The 22,819-nt window shown below is 48.5% G+C and overlaps 2 protein-coding genes across 6 annotated transcripts in view; one reads left to right on the plus strand and one right to left on the minus strand.

The window, feature by feature from the left end:
- tyro3 (TYRO3 protein tyrosine kinase) overlaps nucleotides 1–17,114 on the minus strand; it is a 22,991-nt gene extending 5,877 nt beyond the window's left edge. The window contains exons 1-12 of one of the 3 annotated variants that reach the window (XM_071498594.1): nucleotides 14,432–14,750; nucleotides 10,822–14,112; nucleotides 7,615–7,798; nucleotides 6,904–7,004; nucleotides 6,618–6,788; nucleotides 5,426–5,512; nucleotides 4,825–4,940; nucleotides 4,535–4,715; nucleotides 3,447–3,589; nucleotides 2,580–2,718; nucleotides 1,993–2,116; nucleotides 1,502–1,596 (exon numbers count right to left, since the gene is read on the minus strand). In XM_071498594.1, the coding sequence (XP_071354695.1) occupies nucleotides 1,502–1,596; nucleotides 1,993–2,116; nucleotides 2,580–2,718; nucleotides 3,447–3,589; nucleotides 4,535–4,715; nucleotides 4,825–4,940; nucleotides 5,426–5,512; nucleotides 6,618–6,788; nucleotides 6,904–7,004; nucleotides 7,615–7,798; nucleotides 10,822–10,885 (1,405 nt within the window). In that variant the 5' untranslated portion in view covers nucleotides 10,886–14,112; nucleotides 14,432–14,750. The other 2 variants (XM_071498593.1, XM_071498595.1) reach the window with 2 other exon arrangements.
- Nucleotides 17,115–17,233: 119 nt separating this feature from the next.
- haus2 (HAUS augmin like complex subunit 2) lies at nucleotides 17,234–22,224 on the plus strand. 3 transcript variants are annotated; one of them, XM_071498647.1, is made up of 9 exons: nucleotides 17,234–17,374; nucleotides 17,875–17,955; nucleotides 18,115–18,306; nucleotides 18,457–18,593; nucleotides 18,923–19,021; nucleotides 19,315–19,384; nucleotides 19,525–19,657; nucleotides 20,296–20,404; nucleotides 22,018–22,224. In XM_071498647.1, the coding sequence occupies exons 4-9, from the start codon at nucleotides 18,486–18,488 to the stop codon at nucleotides 22,129–22,131; spliced, it is 633 nt and encodes a 210-aa protein (XP_071354748.1). In that variant the 5' UTR covers nucleotides 17,234–17,374; nucleotides 17,875–17,955; nucleotides 18,115–18,306; nucleotides 18,457–18,485; the 3' UTR covers nucleotides 22,132–22,224. The 3 variants fall into 3 exon arrangements, with proteins under 3 accessions (XP_071354748.1, XP_071354750.1, XP_071354749.1); XM_071498649.1 differs by having other exon boundaries at nucleotides 18,507–18,593; XM_071498648.1 differs by lacking the exon at nucleotides 17,875–17,955.
- The last annotated feature ends 595 nt before the right edge of the window (nucleotides 22,225–22,819 follow it).

Below are 22,819 nucleotides of genomic sequence, written 5' to 3' on the forward strand. Positions count from 1 at the left end.
GATAATGCTGTACTGGAAAGTCAGATTAGATACGGTTCAGCTCTCTCACTGTACAATCCAAATCAAAAATAGAGAAACTAGTCAAAATGGCGATGAAGGTGATAAGTAACAAACACTACCTGTCCCTCCAATTTATCTTTGAGAGGGTTGTTGTGAATCAGGCTTTTAAAATCCTGGATGACCCCTCTCATATCTTACATGCTGAATATGAGCTATGAGCCTCTGGGAGACAGTACAGAGCTATCAGCTGTGAAAGCAGTCGCTTCAAGCTCTCCTTCCTCCCAATCTCCCTAACTCTTCTGGACAAAAAGAAAGAAAGAAAGAAAACATCTTAAATATTGGAGGTGAGCCAGTACAATTCTTTTTTGTTTTAATCTATTTCAAATGGTTGGTTAGTGCTTTTATGTACAAATTATTGATTTGAACTTGTCACTCGGGCATTAGATACCTGGCAAACGATGAACTGCATGTGCATGTACTTGAATGTGAGACTGTCCAGTTGTTGAACCTGCCTATCAGGTTACTGCGTGTCGGGCTGTAGGTTCTGGGATTGTGCAGTGAGGGTGGGGTACACTACTGTATGTCTGGGGGACGGTGGAATACCACCAAGTTCGGACTGTGTTCATAACAATGCAGACTGTCTGTTGTGTCTGTTGTGTCCGTCCTTTTTGTATTGTACTGTTGGTCTTATGTGTTCAATGCTATGATGGAATGTGGCAGCGCGTTGGTTTTATCTGTCCAAGACAAATTTGCCTCTTATGAGACAATAAAGTTAATCTCACCAGAGAAGCGATGAACCTGCAGCCGACTATTTGACCAGCTGACAGAATAACGAGTGAAGCAGATGAAAACATTTTCTCTTTAGACTTTTTAAACATGTAACATCTGGAGACTCAGGCGTGAGATGCAGGTGTGGACTCAGGTGTGGACTCAGGTGTGGACTCAGGTGTGAGACTCAGGTGTGGGACTCAGGTGTGGGACTCAGGTGTGGGACTCAGGTGTGGACTCACGTGTGGACTCACGTGTGAGACTCACGTGTGGGACTCAGGCGGGACTCAGGCGGGACTCAGGTGTGGACTCAGGTGTGGACTCACGTGTGAGACTCAGGTGTGAGACTCAGGTGTGGACTCAGGTGTGGACTCAGGTGTGGACTCACGTGTGAGACTCACGCGTGAGACTCAGGTGTGGACTCAGGTGTGGACTCAGGTGTGAGACTCAGGTGTGAGACTCAGGTGTGGACTCACGCGTGGACTCACGTGTGGACTCGTGTGAGATGCAAGTGTGGACTCACGCGTGGACTCACGCGTGGACTCAGGTGTGAGACGCAAGTGTGGACTCATGTGTGAGATGCAAGTGTGGACTCACGTGTGAGACTCACGTGTGAGACTCAGGTGTGAGACTCAGGTGTGAGACTCACATGTGGACTCAGGTGTGGACTCAGGTGTGGACTCAGGTGTGAGATGCAAGTGTGGACTCGTGTGAGACTCACATGTGGACTCACGTGTGGACTCCTGCAGCTCAGCACAGTTCCTGTTGAAGGAGCGAGCAGCTGTGAAGGAGACGGAGCTCTCAGGACCTGGAGCCTTGAAGACGGAGCTGGACAGAGAGACACACAGTCACTTCCTGCTTCATCAGTCTGTTGTTACTGGAACAGATGTGTTAGTCCGTCTCTCAACACCTCCCCCCTCTGTCTGTGGCTCTCAGCTCATTGGTTCCTACTGAAGATGTAAAACTCCTCACAGTTTCTAAAAAGCCTCGGTCATTCCCTGAATCAGCTCCTCACTATAGTTTTCTAATCTAACAGGAGGAAGTAGTTCATCTGTTGGGGACTATTTTCAGTGGCGAATTAATCCACATTTGGTGCAGTAGTATTTACTGCAGCAGGACGGTGTGTGTGACTAAGTCAAAGTAAACAACAGTGTGTGTGTTCATGGTGATGGAGGAACGTGTGTGTGGTTCACTGAGTGAGATGGATCAGGACCTGTTTCATACCCAAACTGTGTCTCCTTTCCACGGCGCTGAGCAAAGACGGTGAGCAGCAGACCCACCACGGTGGCCACCAGCAGACCGAGGAGCAGCCCCACCCACACGTGGCTCCGCTGGACCTGGACCTGCACTGAGGGACCAACAGGGAGTCAGTCAACCAGTAATCACTCAATCACATCATCAATCATTCTTCTCTTATACTGGTAACACCAGTTTACCCAGTATAACCAGTAAATAAAGATGTAGTCCCTGGTTTACTGATTTGTACATATATGGTCTTGTACTCATCCCAGTTTCAGACCCTGTGCTGTGGAGGTGGTGCAAGACTTCAGAGCATTATAGATGTTGATCATTTTAAATTAATCTATATGTGATATATATTATAATATTTAGATTTCACAGTCGTGTATATTCATGATTCATGTATGTTTTTTTGGGAGAGAGTCATGTCACGGACAGACCTCTCTGACCATAAAGACGCAGCTCTCTTGAACAGACGTCTGACTGTAGCTTCTCGTTAAACACAGAGTTTGATCACAGATGCTTCTGGTCGAACTTAATGTGCACAGACAGACTTTATGAAAAGTGTTTACCTGAGGCCGGCAGCACCAGCACTGGACGACTCCAGGGTCCACAGCCCACTGAGGTGCAGGCTGAGACCTGGAAGGAGGCGTTAAAGAAACGTCCTCCTCCTGACAGCTGAGCCCAGTTCTCCTTAAACAGCAGAGGCTCCTGCACAGACACAGGGAGGCACAACACAGTCACAAGTCATCAACTGTGTCAGAAAACAGCTCTGATAAAAGCTAAAGACAGAAGTCAACTACGACTCCCAAGGTGCATTTCACCAATCACAGAGCTTTATGTTCTGCTGTAATCCTTGTGATCAGTTGATCACTGATCACAAGGATTCATCATTCATCAACTGATCATTTCCATTTTGACTGACTTTTTGACTGACTTTTGTTTGGTCATAGTCATGTGACAGCTGCACCACATGTTCACACTGAGAGGAACGAGCTGCAGGGAACTCAGATCTCATTGAGGATTTTGACGGACTCTGGGATCTGTTCCACGTGAAGCTGATTCTCAGACACGAACATCACTAACTGTAGTGTCTGAACCGGTCAGAGCCGGTTTAAAGGGACATGATGGTGAAGACAGAGATTACAACAGGGAGGGAAGAAGGTCCAGGACCAGATCAAGACCTGACTCGTTTTTTCTGTCCATGAACTGAACTGTTTGATTCTACACACACACACACACACACACACACACACACACACACACACACACACACACACACACACACACACACACACCTTTATTTACTGAGGAGTGACTCAGTGTAGATTCAGACCTCATAGTTACTTTAGCTTTAGTAAGTGATGGCTGCTGTCTCTCTGCTCTGAGTGTGTGTGTGTGTGTGTGTCAATGTTAGCTGTTGACCTGTGACCTCTCACCTGTGCTTCCCCTCCCAGAGTCCACTGCACCTTGTAGGCCAGCAGTTTCCCCTGCAGCTCGTCCTCCTGAAGCTTCGCCCAGGTCAGAGACAGCTGCTGCTCCGAGAGCTCAAAGGTCAGGTTCCTGGGGGCCACTGAGGGCACTGCACACAGGTCACACACAGAGAGTTATTACAGATGACAGACGGAGCCAGACCTGTTAATGTGTTCACCAACCCTAACAACTGATCTGTGATCTGATCTCAGACAGCAGCAACTGAGAATGTCTGAGGAGATGCTGCGACCTGTGACCTGCCTCAGTCCTGTCACCACCTGTGTGTGAGAGACAGGACTGAGGCCCCTCCCCCCAGACAGCAGTCAGTCTGTGGCTGCTCTGAGGTCAGCGCTGACAGCCTGCAGGGGGCGCTGCAGAGTCTCGGTCCTTTATATGGATTGAGGCCACAGACAAAAGCTGATTGTACGCAGAGGACTGGAATCTGCTGGATCAGATCCAGCTGGACCACCAACAACACACACACACACACACACACACACACACACACACACACACACACACACACACACACACACACACACACACACACCAGAGCAGCCTGAGTTCAGCTCGGCTCAGAGAAAACAGAGAAGCAGCAGACTTGAGACACAAGACAAGAGACTAAGATCCTCTCTTCTGATTGGCTGACTGACCTGTTGTTACTAGAGCTCCACATAGATGCCTGAGAGAGGAGATGTAAAACTACACTGAGATGATTTTTGGTTCTGAAAACCACAAATATTTATTCTGATGGAGATCAACACTTCAGATAAAACACAGGGTGAAATCTGGAGCTTTAACTAAAGGAGATCCCCTCAGAGACTCTCATCGCCCCCATCAGAACCTGAACTCCGTCAACACTTCAGCAGATAAATCCTGTTCATGCTTTGGAAAAACATGGTCCAGAGATTTTTTAGTTCAGTAATCATGGCGACATGTTCTGAATTCAGATCTCTTCTCCATGACAACAGCAGCCGAGGTTCATGGGTATTATAGTTTTGTAGTTTCTGACCCGTTCAGGTAGAACTGAGCATGAGCACCAGGAGTGACTTACCTGACTCAGGTGTCTGGAAGTACAACCAGGGGGAGAAAGGAGACGCCCCCACCTCGTTCGCACAGGAGACCCTTACACTGTAGTTAGAGTGACTCCTCAGACCTGACAGCACGTGGAGATGAGGAGGAACCAGAACCTCCTGCTGAGGGAGGTCCCACCTCCGCACAGACCGCCTTGACACCTGGGGGGGGTGGGGGGTGGGGGGGGGGAGACTTGATTTTGGTTGTGTGCCCGTTTGTGTGAGTGTGTAAGTGTGTGTGACTGTGAACAAGGTGTGTCGTGTGTGTTACCTGGATGATGCAGGTGGACAACTCAGAGTGACCTGTGAATCCTGGTTTCCATGACAACGTGACATTGTTGTCCACCATCCTCAGGACCTGGAGTCCAACTGGAGCCGCAGGCAAAACTAAACCCCGCCCCCAAAGAGGTCAATGAAAAAAACGACTCCTTATATGGACACACAGTCACACACTGATGGGACAGCCAATCATCAATCTATCAATCTCTCTCTCATCTATCTATCTATAAATTAATCATCAATCTATCAATCTACCTATCTATCATTTATATATCATCTATCTATCATCTATCTAGTTTTAACAAGCATGGACTGACTGGATCCAGGGAAACCCTGAGACTGTGACACTGATGGAGGGAGGGGGCACCTTGGACTGGAGGGTCTTTACACAGCAGGAAGTGTGTAGGTGATGTCACTTCCTGTTGTGGTACAGACCTCTGATCTGTGATCACACCTTTTTAAGTTGTTTTTATATAAATAGAACAAGGGGGAGGAGCCCAGACGCCACACTGACGATGACATCAGCTCACCAGTTTGACACAGGTGCAGTGAAGCAGGTGAAGCAGGTGCAGCTGGTAAACAGGTGAACTCACCTTTAATGTGAACTGTACCAGTTCTGGAGACTGAGATCCCTCTGGTGTTCTTTGCTTCACAGTAAAACTTGATGCTGCTGTTCACTCCTGATAACACAGAGGACCGAGGACAGGTGACAGAGGACAGAGGACAGGTGACAAAAGACAGAGGACAGGTGACAGGTGTAAAAGGACAGGTGACAGGTGACAGAGGACAGGTGACGGAGGACAGAGGACAGGTGACAAAAGACAGAGGACAGGTGACAAAGGACAGAGGACAGGTGACAGGTGTAAAAGGACAGGTGACAGAGGACAGAGGACAAAGGACAAAGGACAGAGGACAGGTGACAAAGGACAGAAGACAGGTGACAGGTGTAAAAGGACAGGTGACAGAGGACAAAGGACAAAGGACAGAGGACAGGTGACAGGTGTAAAAGGACAGAGGAGAGGTGACAGGTGACAGAGGACAGTTGACAAAGGACAGAGGACAAGTGACAAAGGACAGGTGACAAAGGACAAAGGACAGGTGACAGAGGACAAGTTACAGAGGACAGGTGACAGAGGACAGGTGACAGAGGACAGGTGACAGGTGTAAAAGGACAGGTGACAGAGGACAGGTGACAAAGGTCAGAGGACAGAGGACAAGTGACAAAGGACAGAGGACAGTTGACAGGTGACAAAGGACAGAGGACAAGTGACAGAGGACAGGTTACAGAGGACAAGGACAGGTGACAGGTGACAGGTGACAGAGGACAGATGACAGATGACAGGTGACAGGTGTAAAAGGACAGGTGACAGGTGACAGGTGACAGAGGACAGGTGACAGAGGACAGGTGACAGAGGACAGAGGACAGGTGTAAAAGGACAGGTGACAGGTGACAAAGGACAGAGGACAGAGGACAGGTGACAGAGGACAGAGGACAGGTGACAGAGGACAGAGGACAGAGGACAGGTGACAGATCATACAGATGTGTTGAGTCAGTTTCAGTTACTGACATCAGTTTGTTCCTTTAACACACAAACTCCTAAAAGACAACAACACACACCAACACTGTGTGTGTGTGTGTGTGTGTGTGTGTGTGTGTGTGTGTGTGTGTGTGTGTGTGTGTGTGAGCAAAGCTGCAGTGAGTCACTATCAGGAAGTAATGAGACGGGCTGGGGCTAGCTGGTTAGCATGCTAACACTGGTGTGTTCAGTCTGCAGATGTTCTGACCTTGGACGTGGAGCACAGAGGGGGACGATCTGGGCTCTCCCTCCTGGACCCCCCCGAGCCACCACAGAACCTCCACGGGCTCGGGGGGGCCGACCGCCGCACAGGTGAGGTTGAACGGCACGTTGGGGAATGTGGCCACATCCTGAGGCACCTGGAGGAAGTGAGGGACACCTGCAGGAAGTAAAGATGAGCATGATGGGAAGTGTGTGTGTGTGTGTGTGTGTGTGTGTGTGTGTGTGTGGGGGAACAGCTGGAGGATTGGCTGTGGTGCATTCAGGGTCCTCACCTTCCACAGTGATCCAGGCTCGTTCAGAGGAGAACGTCAGACCGTGGAACTCCACCTCACACCAGTACTGACCCGCATCCTGCTGCTGGACTGACTTCACACTGCAAACAACAACACAGAACCTTAGAACCTGGACTGGAACCAGAACTGGAACCAGAAACTGAAACTACACAAGAATCAAGAATACTCAGGGTCAGAACCTGGACTGGAACCAGAACCTGGACTGGACAGAGGAGGTGATCATAACACCGAGGGAGTTGATCAGATTCAAAGATTGATCTGATCAGAATGAAACTGACTTGAGATCAGATTCTTTAGGCACCTGGTTCAGTTCTGACGTGACAGGAAACATCTGTGGACCACCGACATGTCCTCTGCAGCTCTGATGTGACTGTGACAGACCCCGGGACAGGTCCTGGTTCAGATCAGGAATCTGAGTCAAAGCAATTCACAGTCACCTGACTCTGACTCGCTGGTCTGAGGTCAGCTTTTCAGACCGCATCCAGTCTGACCCGGTCTGAGGCCCCTGGAGCTGGATTAGATCAGAGGGGACTCAACTGGGCTGCTGCAGGGGATTGTGGGAAGGAGAACTGCCCTTGTTTCTTCACAATACAGATCGTGATAAACCTGCAGGAGAGACAGTCCAGGTCCAGGTCCAGGTCCAGGATCTGACTGTGGACATTTAACATGAACCCCCCCCCCCACCCCCACCTGTGGAAGGTCTCCCAGTGCTGCTCCCCCAGTGTGATGAACATCTGGTCGGTGCTGTACAGCTTCTCTCCATCCTTCAGCCACACGATGTCCGGCTCCACCACGCCCTGGACGGCACAGCCCAGCCTCGCTGCGTTCCCCTGGGACACCGTCTGATTGGACGGGTGCTTTGTAAATATCACACCTGCATTAGGAGGGGGTGGGACAAGGTTCAGGTTCATTAGAGGATCACACTATAAAGTGGACCCAGGTGTGTTCTGTTTCACCTGTTACAGGTGTTATACCAACAGATGGTGTCACAGATACAGACACATGAGGGGGCGTGGAGCACACTGGGAGTTTACCTGCTGCAGGTATGATGTACACCTGTGTAAATGAGGTCATTTCTGTCACAAGGTTCTAGCATTGTTCTGTTTTCTTTTTTCCAACGTCCTGTGAACGTAGCATCACAGAGACAGAGGACATCAGCTAACTCTGACCGTAACGAAACATGATCCAATCAGTGGAAGAGAAGATGACATCACTGACTGTCAGACAACAAACAGTGATGTCATCAGAAACTACAGAACTATGATATCATTACCCATTAATCCTTTGGCCTATATTGATCGATTATCAGAACAGCTGCTGATCAACTTCCTGTCTGTTCATCATCTACAGTGACACATCAGGCCCAACGACATTTTCTTCAGATTTGATCTTATTGCTATTATTAATTATCATTATAATTATTGATCAGGGCCTGGATTCACAGAGTTCTCCAGAGTCACAATAAAAGTTTATAACTAAAACTTCTCCTGAATCTTCTTCCAAAGATCTCCTGAGAAACAGAACATGTTCTGTCTCAGTATGTGAAGGAACGTGAGAAGAACCTCATTAACAGAGGACGTTCTCCAGCCCCTGACCTGGACCTCGACCAGCACCACTGAGGGACTAACCTGAACCTGACTGGAACCTGGTCATCCACCCCCCCCCCCGGATCAGAGTGTGTCCCTGATGAGGTGAATGAAGGGACACAACAGACCAGACAACCTGAAGATGGATGACGGTGTCTCTGCTGGTCTCAGGACCAGACTGTTTGGACCATACAGTGTCAGGATCTGAAAGGAGGCGGGTAACAGCTGGGGGGTGGGCCCCTGTCCTCAGGGCCCCTCACTTCTCCGAGAGGGACACACACCTCACCTCGGTGTCGAAAGGCGGGAAACCCGCTCAGTAAAAACTAACTCTGGTCCTGAACACACTCTGAGAACAGGCTACAACTGAAGCTTGACCCCGTGTCCTCTGATAGTCCAGATGTTGGTCCAGATGTTGGTCCAGATGTTGATCCAGTCACCCCCCACCTGGTCCTGGAGGATAATGTTTATGGACCAGAGGAGACCTGTCAGGACCAGGTCTCCTGGCCTGTTGTGTCCCTTCATTCACCTCATCGGGGGCAGGGTTACGGTCTGGACTCACTCTGCACCTGTGACGCTGACGGCACCAGAGTCCACCACAGTCCCTCAGAGTCTCTGAACCAGAGTCCACCACAGTCCCTCAGAGTCTCTGAACCAGAGTCCACCACAGTCCCTCAGAGTCTCTGAACCAGAGTCCACCACAGTCCCTCAGAGTCTCTCTGAACCAGAGTCCACCACAGTCCCTCAGAGTCTCTCTGAACCAGAGTCCACCACAGTCCCTCAGAGTCTCTGAACCAGAGTCCACCACAGTCCCTCAGAGTCTCTGAACCAGAGTCCACCACAGTCCCTCAGAGTCTCTGAACCAGAGTCCACCACAGTCCCTCAGAGTCTCTCTGAACCAGAGTCCACCACAGTCCCTCAGAGTCTCTGAACCAGAGTCCACCACAGTCCCTCAGAGTCTCTGAACCAGAGTCCACCACAGTCCCTCAGAGTCTCTGAACCAGAGTCCACCACAGTCCCTCAGAGTCTCTCTGAACCAGAGTCCACCACAGTCCCTCAGAGTCTCTGAACCAGAGTCCACCACAGTCCCTCAGAGTCTCTCTGAACCAGAGTCCACCACAGTCCCTCAGAGTCTCTGAACCAGAGTCCACCACAGTCCCTCAGAGTCTCTCTGAACCAGAGTCCACCACAGTCCCTCAGAGTCTCTGAACCAGAGTCCCTGAACCAGAGTCCACCACAGTCCCTCAGAGTCTCTGAACCAGAGTCCACCACAGTCCTTCAGAGTCTCTCTGAACCAGAGTCCACCACAGTCCCTCAGAGTCTCTGAACCAGAGTCCACCACAGTCCCTCAGAGTCTCTGAACCAGAGTCCACCACAGTCCCTCAGAGTCTCTGAACCAGAGTCCCTGAACCAGAGTCCACCACAGTCCCTCAGAGTCTCTGAACCAGAGTCCACCACAGTCCTTCAGAGTCTCTCTGAACCAGAGTCCACCACCATCATGAGATTCAGCAGATCTGGTGGAGGGGGTCTGGAGGCGGGCCCAGGAGGGCAGGGGGCTGAGGATCTCAACAGGGGCAGGACAGACTAGCAGAGGTAGGCCGGACCAGAGACCGCCTCTGGAGGTCACTGCCTGATCTGTCTCTGCGGCTGACCACCTGAAGGTCTCAGTAAGTCTGGACCTGTCCGGACCCTGGTGCTGATGAACCACAGAGTATGTCCATCAGCTGTGACCTCTGGCCTTTGACCTCCTCGCTGCAGGTGCTTCGTGACGTTGCTGATCCAGGTGTAAACTTAATGACAGCCTCACACTCTCAGATTCTGTCCTGACACCACACAGTTGTATTTTCACCATTCAAACACCTTTAACTTTTATTTATTTTCTGTTTTCCTGTATTTTCCTTCTCTTCAGGAAGGTTTGTGACTTCTGCACGTTCACTACATGACTGCTGGGATAACAAGTTGTGCTGCTTCGGTCGAGAGTCTTTGAAAATAGTTTTTTCAGGTTAATTTCTCGTGTCTCCGCTGGTGGACACATGGCGGAGAGCATCCAGCATCACGGGTCTTTCCTGTGCTCCACTGGCTGAAGGCGACATGAGAGCTAAAAGCTGTAATTAACGCCGAGTGAGCCGCGGGCTCGGCGACATTTATCCCAGGTGAGTTTTAGCTGGAGAATATTTTCCGAGAAGCAACAAAACTTAAAACTACACTTTTTCTGATGGAATCTCGCCTTCGGAACTCGACTCAGAGAGAAAACGGACACATTCACAGTTTCTTCCATCGATGGAGCCAAACTGTGCTGAGAAAATTCACTCACCGGTCCCACAGGTCCCCTCAAGACTCCGCAGTAAAAACACCACAATCCACAGAATCGGCTTCATCCTCTCATTATTTCTGTCCTCCCTTTAATCCGGCACATGAAGCGGGTTAGTCTAGTTTAGCTCGGCTCGGCTCGGCCTCCGCCACTGAAGCCTCATTTCCAGCCGGACAAACAGAGTCTCCGCCGGAGAGACGCTGGGTGGAGGCAGCGGATGAAACGGTCACTTCTTCAAGGAGGATTCGTCCGAGCGGAGCGGGAACACCAACACAAACCAGCGGCTGATAAACGACGATTGTTGGAGCTGAAAGTTCAGAGCAGCTTGTTCTGAATCAAGTTCACACACGTTAAACACGACCCGGCCGGAAACGGCGCTACATCACCTTCAAAATAAAACACAAATGTATCGTTACGTTTCTCTATACAAAACAAATTGTAGTTTACGGTTGTGTCGTATGTTTGTTGTTATATATATTACATGTTTTTTACTTTTCACTTCTTGTCTATTTCTTCGGTTTTACAGGTACATTATAATCATTTGTTTTACAGCATAGATTTGACTTTAAAAAAGCGAGAAACAATGTTTTTAAAATGTTACTATAAAGATCTTAAAGAGTATTCATAATCTTATTTTTCATCATGGCTTCAATAACAGCGAGAACTCTTAAACAGTCCAAGAGCTGCTGTAAACAAAACAAACTATTTTAAAAGTTTTTTTTAATGTTATTTTATTTTTTGGATGATACTGTAGTTAACGTTTGTTATTCAATGAAGCCCGGTAACCGGAAGTGTGGTTGATATTCAGTCCAGCTTCACACTGGTTGATCTCTCCTGTGGAATGTGGGGCTGAGGGTGTGTGTGTGTGTGTGTGTGTGTGTGTGTGTGAGGGCGATGAGGGATTCACTGCGCATGACCGCCATCTGGTGGCGTGACCTCAGAGTTCAGGTGCAGTGATGAAGAGTTGTCCTCCTCCTCAGCAGTGTCTTTGTGACCTGCGCTGCTGAAACTCTACATCACCAGAAAGCTACAGAACAGTTTGTCATCTTCATCAGTCTGTTCACTGGGCCACAGCTGGGCCACAGCTGGGCCACAGCTGGGCCAGAAGCCATGAGCAGTGAGGTTCCTCCAGTCAACTTGCACATCAGCGCTGCCGCCATGTTGGACCAGACACCTGATCCTGACAGACTGGACTTCATGTTCGACTATATCATCATATATTGACACTGCACCTTACTGTATCTATACACTATAGGTTTTATTCATTAATTAATCTGATTAATAATCATTATTATTATTATTATTATATTATTATTAGTAGTAATGATGATGAAACAGTTTTAATTACATTATGTAAACATGTTGTACTGCTGTGAACTCACCTCTGATCTGTCTGTGTGTGTGTGTTTGTGTGTGTGTGTGTGTGTAACACTTGATGTATTCAGGTTTTTACAGTTTTCATTTTAAATCTTCTGGTTCAGTGATGTCTGCTGATCTCTCCTCTTCCTCCTCTCATATCTTCATCTCTTCATCTCTTCTGGTTTAGGTCTTGATCTTGATCTGAGTCTGAGAACATGCAGAGTTTAATGAGCTGTGGCTCAGTCAAACTGATCATTTACAGCTTCTCTATCTGACCTCAGATCAGACACAGACTCATCATGAGACACAGTGACAGAAAAATTATCATTCATTTTAAATAACAGTAGACAGTCTGAGGACCATCAGTCTGGACCGGTCTCTGTTAGGATGAGGACCAGGATGAGGACCGGTCTCTGTTAGGATGAGGACCAGGATGTGGACCAGGATGAGGACCAGGATGAGGACCAGGATGTGGACCAGGATGTGGACCAGTCTCTGTTAGGATGAGGACCAGGATGTGGACCAGTCTCTGTTAGGATGTGGACCAGGATGTGGACCAGGATGTGGACCAGTCTCTGTTAGGATGAGGACCAGGATGAGGAACAGGATGTGGACCAGGATGTGGACCAGGATGTGGACCAGTCTCTGTTAGGATGAGGACCAGGATGAGGACCGGTCTCTGTTAGGATGTGGACCAGGATGTGGACCAGGATGTGGACCAGTCTCTGTTAGGATGAGGACCAGGATGAGGACCAGGATGTGGACCAGGATGTGGACCAGTCTCTGTTAGGATGAGGACCAGGAAGGGACCAGGATGAGGACCAGGATGTGGACCAGGATGTGGACCAGTCTCTGTTAGGATGAGGACCAGGAAGGGACCAGGATGAGGACCAGGATGTGGACCAGGATGTGGACCAGTCTCTGTTAGGATGAGGACCAGGATGTGGACCAGTCTCTGTTAGGATGTGGACCAGGATGTGGACCAGGATGTGGACCAGGATGTGGACCAGTCTCTGTTAGGATGAGGACCAGGATGAGGAACAGGATGTGGACCAGGATGTGGACCAGTCTCTGTTAGGATGAGGACCAGGATGAGGACCGGTCTCTGTTAGGATGTGGACCAGGATGTGGACCAGGATGTGGACCAGTCTCTGTTAGGATGAGGACCAGGATGAGGACCAGGATGTGGACCAGGATGTGGACCAGTCTCTGTTAGGATGAGGACCAGGAAGGGACCAGGATGAGGACCAGGATGAGGACCAGGATGTGGACCAGGATGTGGACCAGTCTCTGTTAGGATGAGGACCAGGATGAGGACCAGGATGAGGACCGGTCTCCATCGACTGATTGAGTAAAACTCTTTTGTTCCACGGTAAATTTATTGTGTTGAGTCACAAGTTATTGATTAATTAAGACATGATTGATTATTGGATCATTGTGTCTGTGCGATGTCATCACATCCAAAGAAAGTCAGTTCACTGTCAAAGCAGAAAATCCTCAAACATCTGTAATCAATAATCAATCAGGAAACACTGAATCTGTCAATCAGGTTGGCTGCAGCTCTGGTCGACATAATAAAGGGAGACATTTCAACTACAAACAGGTGAGTGAAGAGCCTCATCCCTGAGTCTCTACTGTTAAACATCAGCTACACTCTGTCTTCTTCTCTTGTGTTAAATGTCTGCTTGTCCAGGTGAGCCTCTCGTCACCTGTGTTCTGGTAAATATCCTCAGACCTGCAGCAGCAGGTCTTGCTAGTGGGCCTGCAGATAGGGGGCGCTGTGAGGGGAACTGAGCTGACTGTGATGACTGGTTTTAGCAGCAGAAGAAGCAGAAGCTTTTTGGGTGGAGTCTAGGCAGACCACACCTCCAACCGACTCGTCACCGAGGGTCTTCAGGCAAACTTCTTCTTAGTGGCTGTGAAACGCTCCATGTACTGAGGAGGGAACACAACAGAGACCATCAGAGACCAGCAGAGACCAGCAGAGACCAGCAGAGACATTATTTTCCAGGTGCTGTACTTCCATGTTCCTGTGTCAGGTGAGAGGAACAGGTAAATCCTTCCTCAACCCCCCGCTGACCTGTCTCTGTCAGGACTACGTGCTGGACCTGGTTTCCTGTGATGACAGTGCCTAAACCTGAATGTTTGACTCCTCCTCCAGCTCGTACCACATGATCTGTTTATAGACCATGATTCTGACACCAAGAAGCCCCACCCACCAGGACCCCCTTACCTCCTGATCAGATCTGTGTACCTGACAGGTCCAGACGAGTCCTGATCATGATCATCATCATGACTCTGGCTCCGGTATTCTCTCACATTCTTATGGACGTCCATCTTGTTAATGATGAAATGTCAGGTGACTGACCTCTGAGCTCACCTGGTCACAGGTGAGTTACCTGCAGATCAGCTTCTAAAGATCAGAATGATGTTCGCCTGGACCATGAGATGTCCAGGATCTTGACCCTGAACTTCAGAGAACCACCTCAGGGACAGACACCTGTCCACTGTCTCTTTTCTATAATGTGACTTTATCTCCCACAGACCCTGAACGCAGCGCAACAGACAGGTGCTCTCACCTTGTCATATCCGTCCAGGTCACGGAGCCTCTTCACCTCGAACAGGTTTCCCTCCACAGAGAACAGGGACACCTGGGAGTCAGCGAGGATGGACAGAGGGATGGAGGACAGCTCCAGACAGTTCTCCTCAAGACGGAGGACCTTCAGACGAGGACACCGAGACACGTCCCCCGACAGCACCGAGATCTGGAGGGAGGAGAGGAGAACACCTGAAACCTGCTTTGTCCCACCTGCCGTTAGTGGTCATGTGGCAGTTCTCTCAGTAAGGACTGTGAGACTTGGTTCTGAGGTACCGGTTCTGGTTTGGGTTCTCTTTTAGCTGAATTTGTTTAGGGTTGTTTTAAGGACTGTGAGACCTGGTTCTTAGGTACCTGGTTCTGGTTGAGGTTGATCTCGATAGCCTGCAGCTCAGACACCTCTGCTGGGACGTTTTGGATCTGGTTTCGGGACAGGTCCAGCAGGTCCAGTTGCCTCAAGGTTGCCAGTCCAGAGGGGAACTCTGAGATCTGGTTCCCGGCCAGGCTGAGAGTCCGCAGGGCTTTGAGCTGGCCCAGAGTGGGGGGCAGCTGCTGGATCCGGTTCCCATTCAGACTCAGGGTCTCCAGCTTCTTCAGCTTCCCGATCTCACTGGGAACACTGGCTGAGGACAGAGAGGCCAGGATCAGTGTTGCTGAGTAAATATGTTTATGTAGTTTTTTTTTTTTTTATGTGAACATTCTCGAAACTTGAGTATAGAGTTCATAACAAACATACACAATGTCAGAGTACATCTACATTTTTTTGCCACTAGATGTCAGCGAAGTGAGAGTACAACATGAGTATATAACAAGTGTAGCTGAGCCAATATATTGTCTGTTATTCACATATTTTTAAGGTTAACACTAAATATTTAATTTTTCCTGTGATTTTTGGAGTTATTCCTTTCCTTTTTGTGCATTGCTGATTTTGTATTGAGAGAATACTGTACGTTTTATAGTTCCGGTCTACCTGTTGTAGCGCGGGGGCTCTAATCAGAGACACGTTCTGTGACGTAGCTGCTAAATCCCGGGAAAACCAGGACAGCTACTGAGCTGGGACTGAGACAGAGCCCGTGAGTGCGTGTCTACTGATTTTGCCCTCTGCTGCTCTTTTAGAAAATGAATGTGCAGATCCCGATATTTGGTTTGATTCTTCAACTAGCAAGCAGCCATCTTACAGCTGCTACATCTGCACCAGACCAGGTTCCGTCAGTTCAGACGAATCCAGGTTGTAGGTGGATACTAACAGACCTCCATCACTGTGCAGACCCACATGTGACCTGGCTAGTAACCATGACAATAGACGGATGGATTTTCCCCAGAGCTGAAATGATTGATCTGTCGATCAATAACATTTAAGAACATCAATAACACTAACCAATAAGGAGAGAGGTAAGATCACCTCCGTTACCTGTGGCTGAACACCTGAACACAGACTGCTCTCAGATCAGTCACTCACTCAGTCTGTTGGAGTTGAGCGTCAGACTCTTGAGCTGCAGGAAGTTTCCAATGGCGGCAGGAAGAACCTCGATCTTGTTCCCAGACAGGTCCACAGTCCTCAGGTTACTGGTGAGCCTCTGCAGCTCCTCTGGGAACTGGAGCAACGACACAAACATCTGGACATGTCAGCACCTGACCTCAGTGTGGAGATAAGAATGATCATTAATCTGTGTATCCATCCACCTGCACAGGTGATCTGACAACAGCTAACATTGTCCCACTGTTTGTGACCAATCAGACTAAAGGGGTCAGAGTCACACAGTCCTGATCTTCTCTCACAGGGAGGTTGTGCTGCTGTAGGAGCAAACAGCTCAGAGTCCAGTTCAGTGTGGGTCAGGGTTAGTGGTGTTTCCTGTTGTTGTTTCAGGTGTGTGAGTGTTTGTGTGTGTGTGTGTGTGTGTATCAGTGCAGACTTTTCTTGTTCCTGATTTGTGTTTTTAAAGTTGTATATTGTTGTTTTAACACAGGTGTGTTGTGCAGTATTTCAGTCAGTGGATGTTGTTTTACATCAGATTCATGTTCCAGTTGATGTACTGGTCTAAGTCCAGCACGTTCCTGGTTGTTGACCCACCTATGCACTGGACTGAACCACCACACCTGGATCCTGAGCAAGAGGCATCCCTGACTCCTGGCTTCACCTGTTAACACGGTGACGTCAGTGCAAATCTCGTCAGTGTGTGACTGTAAACACTGATCTCACCTCCTGCAGTCCTTTTCCTGTCAGCTGGAACACTCCAGTCTTCTGGGAGGTTTCCAGGTGAGACTTGAGCGCACTGTTCCCCATGTGGACCTGCGTCCAGGCGCACCTCTACCTGTCTACCTGTGTGTTCGAGCCCGCCCGGATTTGAACTGTTGTCCCTGAGGGTGAGGTGCTCCTCCACCGTCGACCTACAGCGGTAAAACTCCACCCGATGTCCCGCTGATGTCAGAGGTCATATCCAGACCGGATGTGGTCAGATGACAGGTTTCACGGAGCTCCTGTCGGTGTTAATGAGATGAGTCGGTGAATCGCTAACGGCTAACTCCGTTAGCTCCACAGGTACCGACCAGTCCCGGCTGGGTCCAGTAACGAGTTAACAAACCACCTGACAGCAACTCACGGTAACGGTCCCGCCCGTGTAAAGCTACGTTAGCTTTAGGGTTAGCCTGCTAGCCCTCACAATACAGCTCAATACACCGGAAACAGTTTTACTCACATCAAAGCAAACAGCGCGGTGTCGTCACGTATAGTTTGTAGTTTGTCAGGTACAGTGTGTAGTTTGTACAGTTTGTAGTTTGTACAGTTTGTAGTTTGTACAGTTTGTAGTTGGTGGAGCAGAGCGAAGCTGGAGACGCTGAGAAGGACCGAACAGCTCCACTGTGTGAGCCAATGGGAACAGCGGAGTGAAAGACGTCACTTCCTGTAATCTTTTTTTGTTTTGTTTACGGGCGGTTGGCGAACAACCTCTGGATGTCTCCCCGCCACCCTCTGGCCTGAGCCCCCCACCTGCACACTGGCATTCCTCTGCAGAGCCACCGTCTTGTTCACAGTATAAAGTACTGCTCCCCGTGGAAACAGCTGATATCATTTGACATAATGTCCCCTTCTTTTCTGTTTCTAGTGCTCCCTCTCATTTCCTCTACCTTTCTTAATATTACTCATCTATCTCACGATGATAACAACATAGCAGTGATATCATTACGTGAGTAATATAAAGGATCTTTATTATTTAAATACCATGGTCATCACATACTGATATGTATATAACAGTTTTTATTCCACAGCCTAAACATGGACGAAGCCATATTTATTTGTCATTACGTGCTAATGTTTTATTTAATGAAAAGAGGTGGTGTTTCAGGACTTTGTGGTGGGATTGAACTCCGTCGGGTGTAGTTTTCCTTCTGTCCTGAGGCGGCGCTAATGAAGCCAGGAGCGTCCGAGCCGCCGAATCAACCAGCAGAAGAAGAGGAGGAGGCCTGAACCGTGTGGCGGGCTCCGATCAGCTGGAGCCGCTCTCTGGATCTTTGGAGACGGTTCTTCGGTTTGAACGGTAAGAAACGAACACAGGGGCTTAAAGGCTGGCGGGAGTAACCATGGCAACAGGAGACGGAGAATTCCCGTTTACTGAGATGTTACACAGAACTCCCGCTCACACTGAGCAGTCCCTGAACGCATCATTTCCCCTGGTTCAAACACTCAGGTGAATGTCCGGTGTGTTGTTCAACACTGATGGAGCGGTGTCTGTTGCAGATGCATCAGTGGGATCTGTCACTGTTCTCTGTGACTCCAGCTGCCGCCCTGTTGTCCAGATGTGTCTCCAGAGGAGCTCTGTCTCAGGTGAGGTCATTACGTCAGCAGACGCAGGGTTATCATGTTTGTTTGTTCCTCCCTTCACAGTGTGACGTCAGATCAAACAGGTCAGTCACTGTGAATGTTTAAAAACCAAAATACCATAATTCTCATGTGCCATTTATCAGGTATCTTACGTGTCAGTATGAATGGACCAATGACTACAGGTGTGTGTGGGAGGGGTTACATTTAAATCAGCTGTGGCCACAGGTGCATTACCTGTCTGTAAACAATGAACCAATCACAATTTTACACAAATTTCATAAACCTGGAAGTTTCTATGTTAAAATCACCTGAGAACCTCTACCTGTCCACAGGAGGAAATAGACTCCGCCTCCTCCAGGCAGAGACCCACCTTCTCCTCTCACCTGCACGTGGCTGTACAGCGAATCAGAGCGCAGAGACAGCTGGACAAGGTACCCATCAGTCTGATGTCACATCCTGTTTATCTGAGCCTTGAAATAATCACTGAGCTCATATCGGTTTCATGAAAAACTAAAGAATCCTGTGTTTGAGTATGTGGAGCCAGACTCAGGTGTGACTCACTCACCTGTACTGTCAGAGTGATGAGAGGCTGCAGGTGTGCAGGAGAATAAAGAGCTGCACTGAAAACACAGTGAAATCACAGTAAACATCACATGACAGTATCCAGCTGGTCTGGACTCACCTGACCAGGTGGACTGAGTGTCTCGATGTTGACTCGTTGCAGCTGCAGCTGCAGGTGGAGCTGCTGCAGGTGGAGAAGGAGAGCGCTGATGTCACACACACCTTTCACCTGAGTGAGTGTTTGATTTGTGGTTCAGAGGCAGGAGGATGATGATGATGATGATGATGATGATGATGAAGGGCCTCATCACTTTATAATTGTATCAGTTCATATCTGACAAGTTATTAATCACCCCCCACCCCCCACCCCCAGCCCGGAGGTTCCAGATGTTGCAGATGTTCTGTGGTCACCTGCAGGAGCTCCTGAAGGACCAGAACAGTCTGAGACAGAGACTGATGAGACCTCTGGGTCGCACCAACCTGCCCGCCCAGGCTCACCTGCACAGGTAGAATCTGTCTCCACAGCAACCACTGTCTCATGTCCACTGTAACAATAATAAGAATAAAACAGTTAGTTGGTCCAGATCCAACACCAGAGAGAAGCCGGTTTGTGGTGTGAAGCATGAGGGTCTAGTGAGGGTCTGAGACCAGAACAGGGACGACGGTCTTTAGAATCAGTCCTGACAGAGGTGAGCAGCAGGGACATGGATCCAGTTTGTGTCAGTCCTGATCCTGCTGCAGGCCTCAGTCTTCTGGATGAACTGAAGTCAACCTCCAACAAACCTTGTTGGAGGTTTCTTCCTGTTAAAAGGGAGTTTTTCCTCCCCCCTGTCGCCAAGCGCTTGCTCGTTGTGGGAACTGTTGGGTTTTTCTCTGTAACAAAGTAAGGTCTTGACCTGACCCTGTAAAGTGCCTTGAGATAATGTATATTATGATTTGGCGCTATACAAATAAAATTGAATAAAATTGAATCTTCAAGCATCAGTCATAATGTTTTCAGACTGATTTCATGTAGATCAGAGTCCAAACCCTCTCCCAGATCTGGATCTGGTCCGACAGGAAACCACACAGCTTTAGTCTCTGAGCTCTCACCATGACTCTGGCTGGTCTCAAAGGGTCTCAGCTGGTCTGTACTGTGTTTCAGGTCTGTGGTGGAGGTTGTGAAGATGCTGCTGGACTTCATAGAGACCCTGGAGGAGAAGCTGGACTCGGTCCACAGCTGCATCACCACCAGAGACCGGCTCACTCAGCTGGTCAGTGCCCTGATGTCTCAGGTTGACTGTTGGTCTCAGGATCAGGATCAGGATCCGGATCAGGATGATGTGATCCTGATCCGGATCCCTAACCTCAGAGTGATTTAGAGAACAGATCTGGTATCAGATTATAGACTCTGTAAACCTCAGTGTGTGGAGCTAAAACCTGGTAAAGGTGTAGCTGTGTCCCAGTTCAGGGGCCACATGCTTCAGAGGACCTGGTCCACGAAGGTGTGGCCCCGTAGACCATGAAGTCTGAACCTAAATGAGACGGTCTGGTCTACGGAGGACTTCCTCTTTTTGTCACCAGCTGTTCCCGCCCTTACTGTTACATCACAGAGTGCAGCTCCTGTTGCCTAGCAACCTTGACAACAGGTAACTTGTCATCACAGCAAGTTTTTGTTTTCAGGTCCTTGGTTTTAACAGTTGTACTGTTACTGTTGAACTGAGCTGAAACACAACACTGACAACAGCTGATCCTCGGACTCTGTCTGTGCTGGTTGATGACAGATTATTATTATTATATATATTATATGTTGACTATTTACTGGTGCAATGAATCCTGGGATATGTTGGAATATGAAGGATCCACCTATCCCAGGTAAAGAAGGACACACCTGAAGGAGCCTCTGAACTGGGGCAGTCTGGTCTCTGCTGTGACACAGTCGGTTACAGGAGCGCAACAGAGAGCGTCCTCAGTTGGAAAATAGGAGGGACCTGTCCCGGGTGGTTCAGACTGCTCAGAGGATTGTGAAAGCTGTACTCCCGACCCTGGACTGTGTATATGCTGACCACCTGCAGAGGAAGCCAATCAGGGAAGAGACACCACACCTTAAAAACCTGGACTAACAGGCTGAGGAACAGCTTTTTCCCCAGAGCTGTAGATAATGAGCGTGTCAGTCCTGACACTAAACGTACCTCACCTCACAACACTGTGACTCTGTGATGTTGACAACATGGAGATCTCCAGCATCTGTGAGACGATCTGTTCACCAAACAGTAAATGTTCTCTGTAGAACCCACATCATAGAACAGTTCATACGGTCCCTCTAGATGTTCTCCAGCTCCAGAGAAATGAAGCAGCTTCATCAGGTCGACCCGGTGTGATCGGAGCCAGAGATGGAACCATGTCAAAACGACTGAACCATCACAAGATCAGGATGTTTCTGTGAACAGGAGAAACATCACACATCAACACACAGGTTGTGTTGGTCCTGATGGTCCTGATGGTCCTGGTGGTCCTGGTGGTCCTGGTGGTGCTGGTTGTGCTGGTGGTGCTGGTGGTCCTGGTCACACAGGTCCTGATGGTCCTGATGGTCCTGGTGGTCCTGGTGGTGCTGGTTGTGCTGGTGGTCCTGGTGGTCCTGGTCACACAGGTCCTGGTGGTCCTGGTGGTCCTGATCACACTGGTCCTGGTGGTCCTGGTGCCCCTGATGGTCCTGGTGGTCCTGGCCACACAGAGGAGAATCCACTACTTTAGTAAACAGAATAATCATCTGTAATTATTTAATCTGTATTTGTTTATTTCTGTTAGGGTTCGTGTTGCAGGCTGTTCCTCGTGTTTTCACCTGGATGATTTCATTTACCTCTGAGTCTATCTCTCTCTCTTTCAGAATACCTCTCTTGCCCAGCTGCTGGCTCAGGTGGCAGAGGTGCAGAGTTTGTCCAATCAGGTTCTTCAGTGGAAGGAAGTTGGGAGCAGCCTGCAGAGTGACAGCTCTGCCTGACGACCTCTGACCCCCTCCTCCTGGATGTGGACTCTTTGACTTGAGGACTGTTGTTTTGTTTTTTGTAATAAATCAGATTTTGGTAGAAGCTCCTCTCAGCAGTGACACTGTGTCTCTGTCCTCAGACATTTTGATAAACACCAGGGCCCAATTCTCCAGATCATAATCTTCATGATTTGACACCAGTCTGGATTCTCTGGTTCTTTGGAGCTGGAGCTGTTGTCATAGCAACAAGTCCTTAAAACCAACCCTGTATAAGTGCATCTTATAGAGAGGGTCAGTGGGGTCACAGGGTCAGTCTGTATATAAATGTAATTATCAGTCTGTATATATAAAGATAATTATCAGTGTATATATAAGGATAATTATCAGTGTATATATAAGGATAATTATCAGTGTATATATAAGGATAATTATCAGTGTATATATATAAAGATAATTATCAGTGTATATATAAGGATAATTATCAGTGTATATATATAAAGATAATTATCAGTGTATATATAAGGATAATTATCAGTGTATATATATATATATATATATATATATAGAGAGATAATTATCAGTGTGTGTATATATAAAGATAATTATCAGTGTATATATAAGGATAATTATCAGTGTGTATATATATCAGAATCAGTTTTATTGCCAAGTATGTTTTCACATACAAGGAGTTTTTTCTGGTGAT

This window comes from Trachinotus anak, unplaced genomic scaffold (genome assembly GCF_046630095.1).
Source record: "Trachinotus anak isolate AG129_WGS33_773 ecotype Australia unplaced genomic scaffold, CSIRO_AGI_Tana_v1 ptg000015l, whole genome shotgun sequence".
NCBI lineage: Eukaryota > Metazoa > Chordata > Actinopteri > Carangiformes > Carangidae > Trachinotus > Trachinotus anak.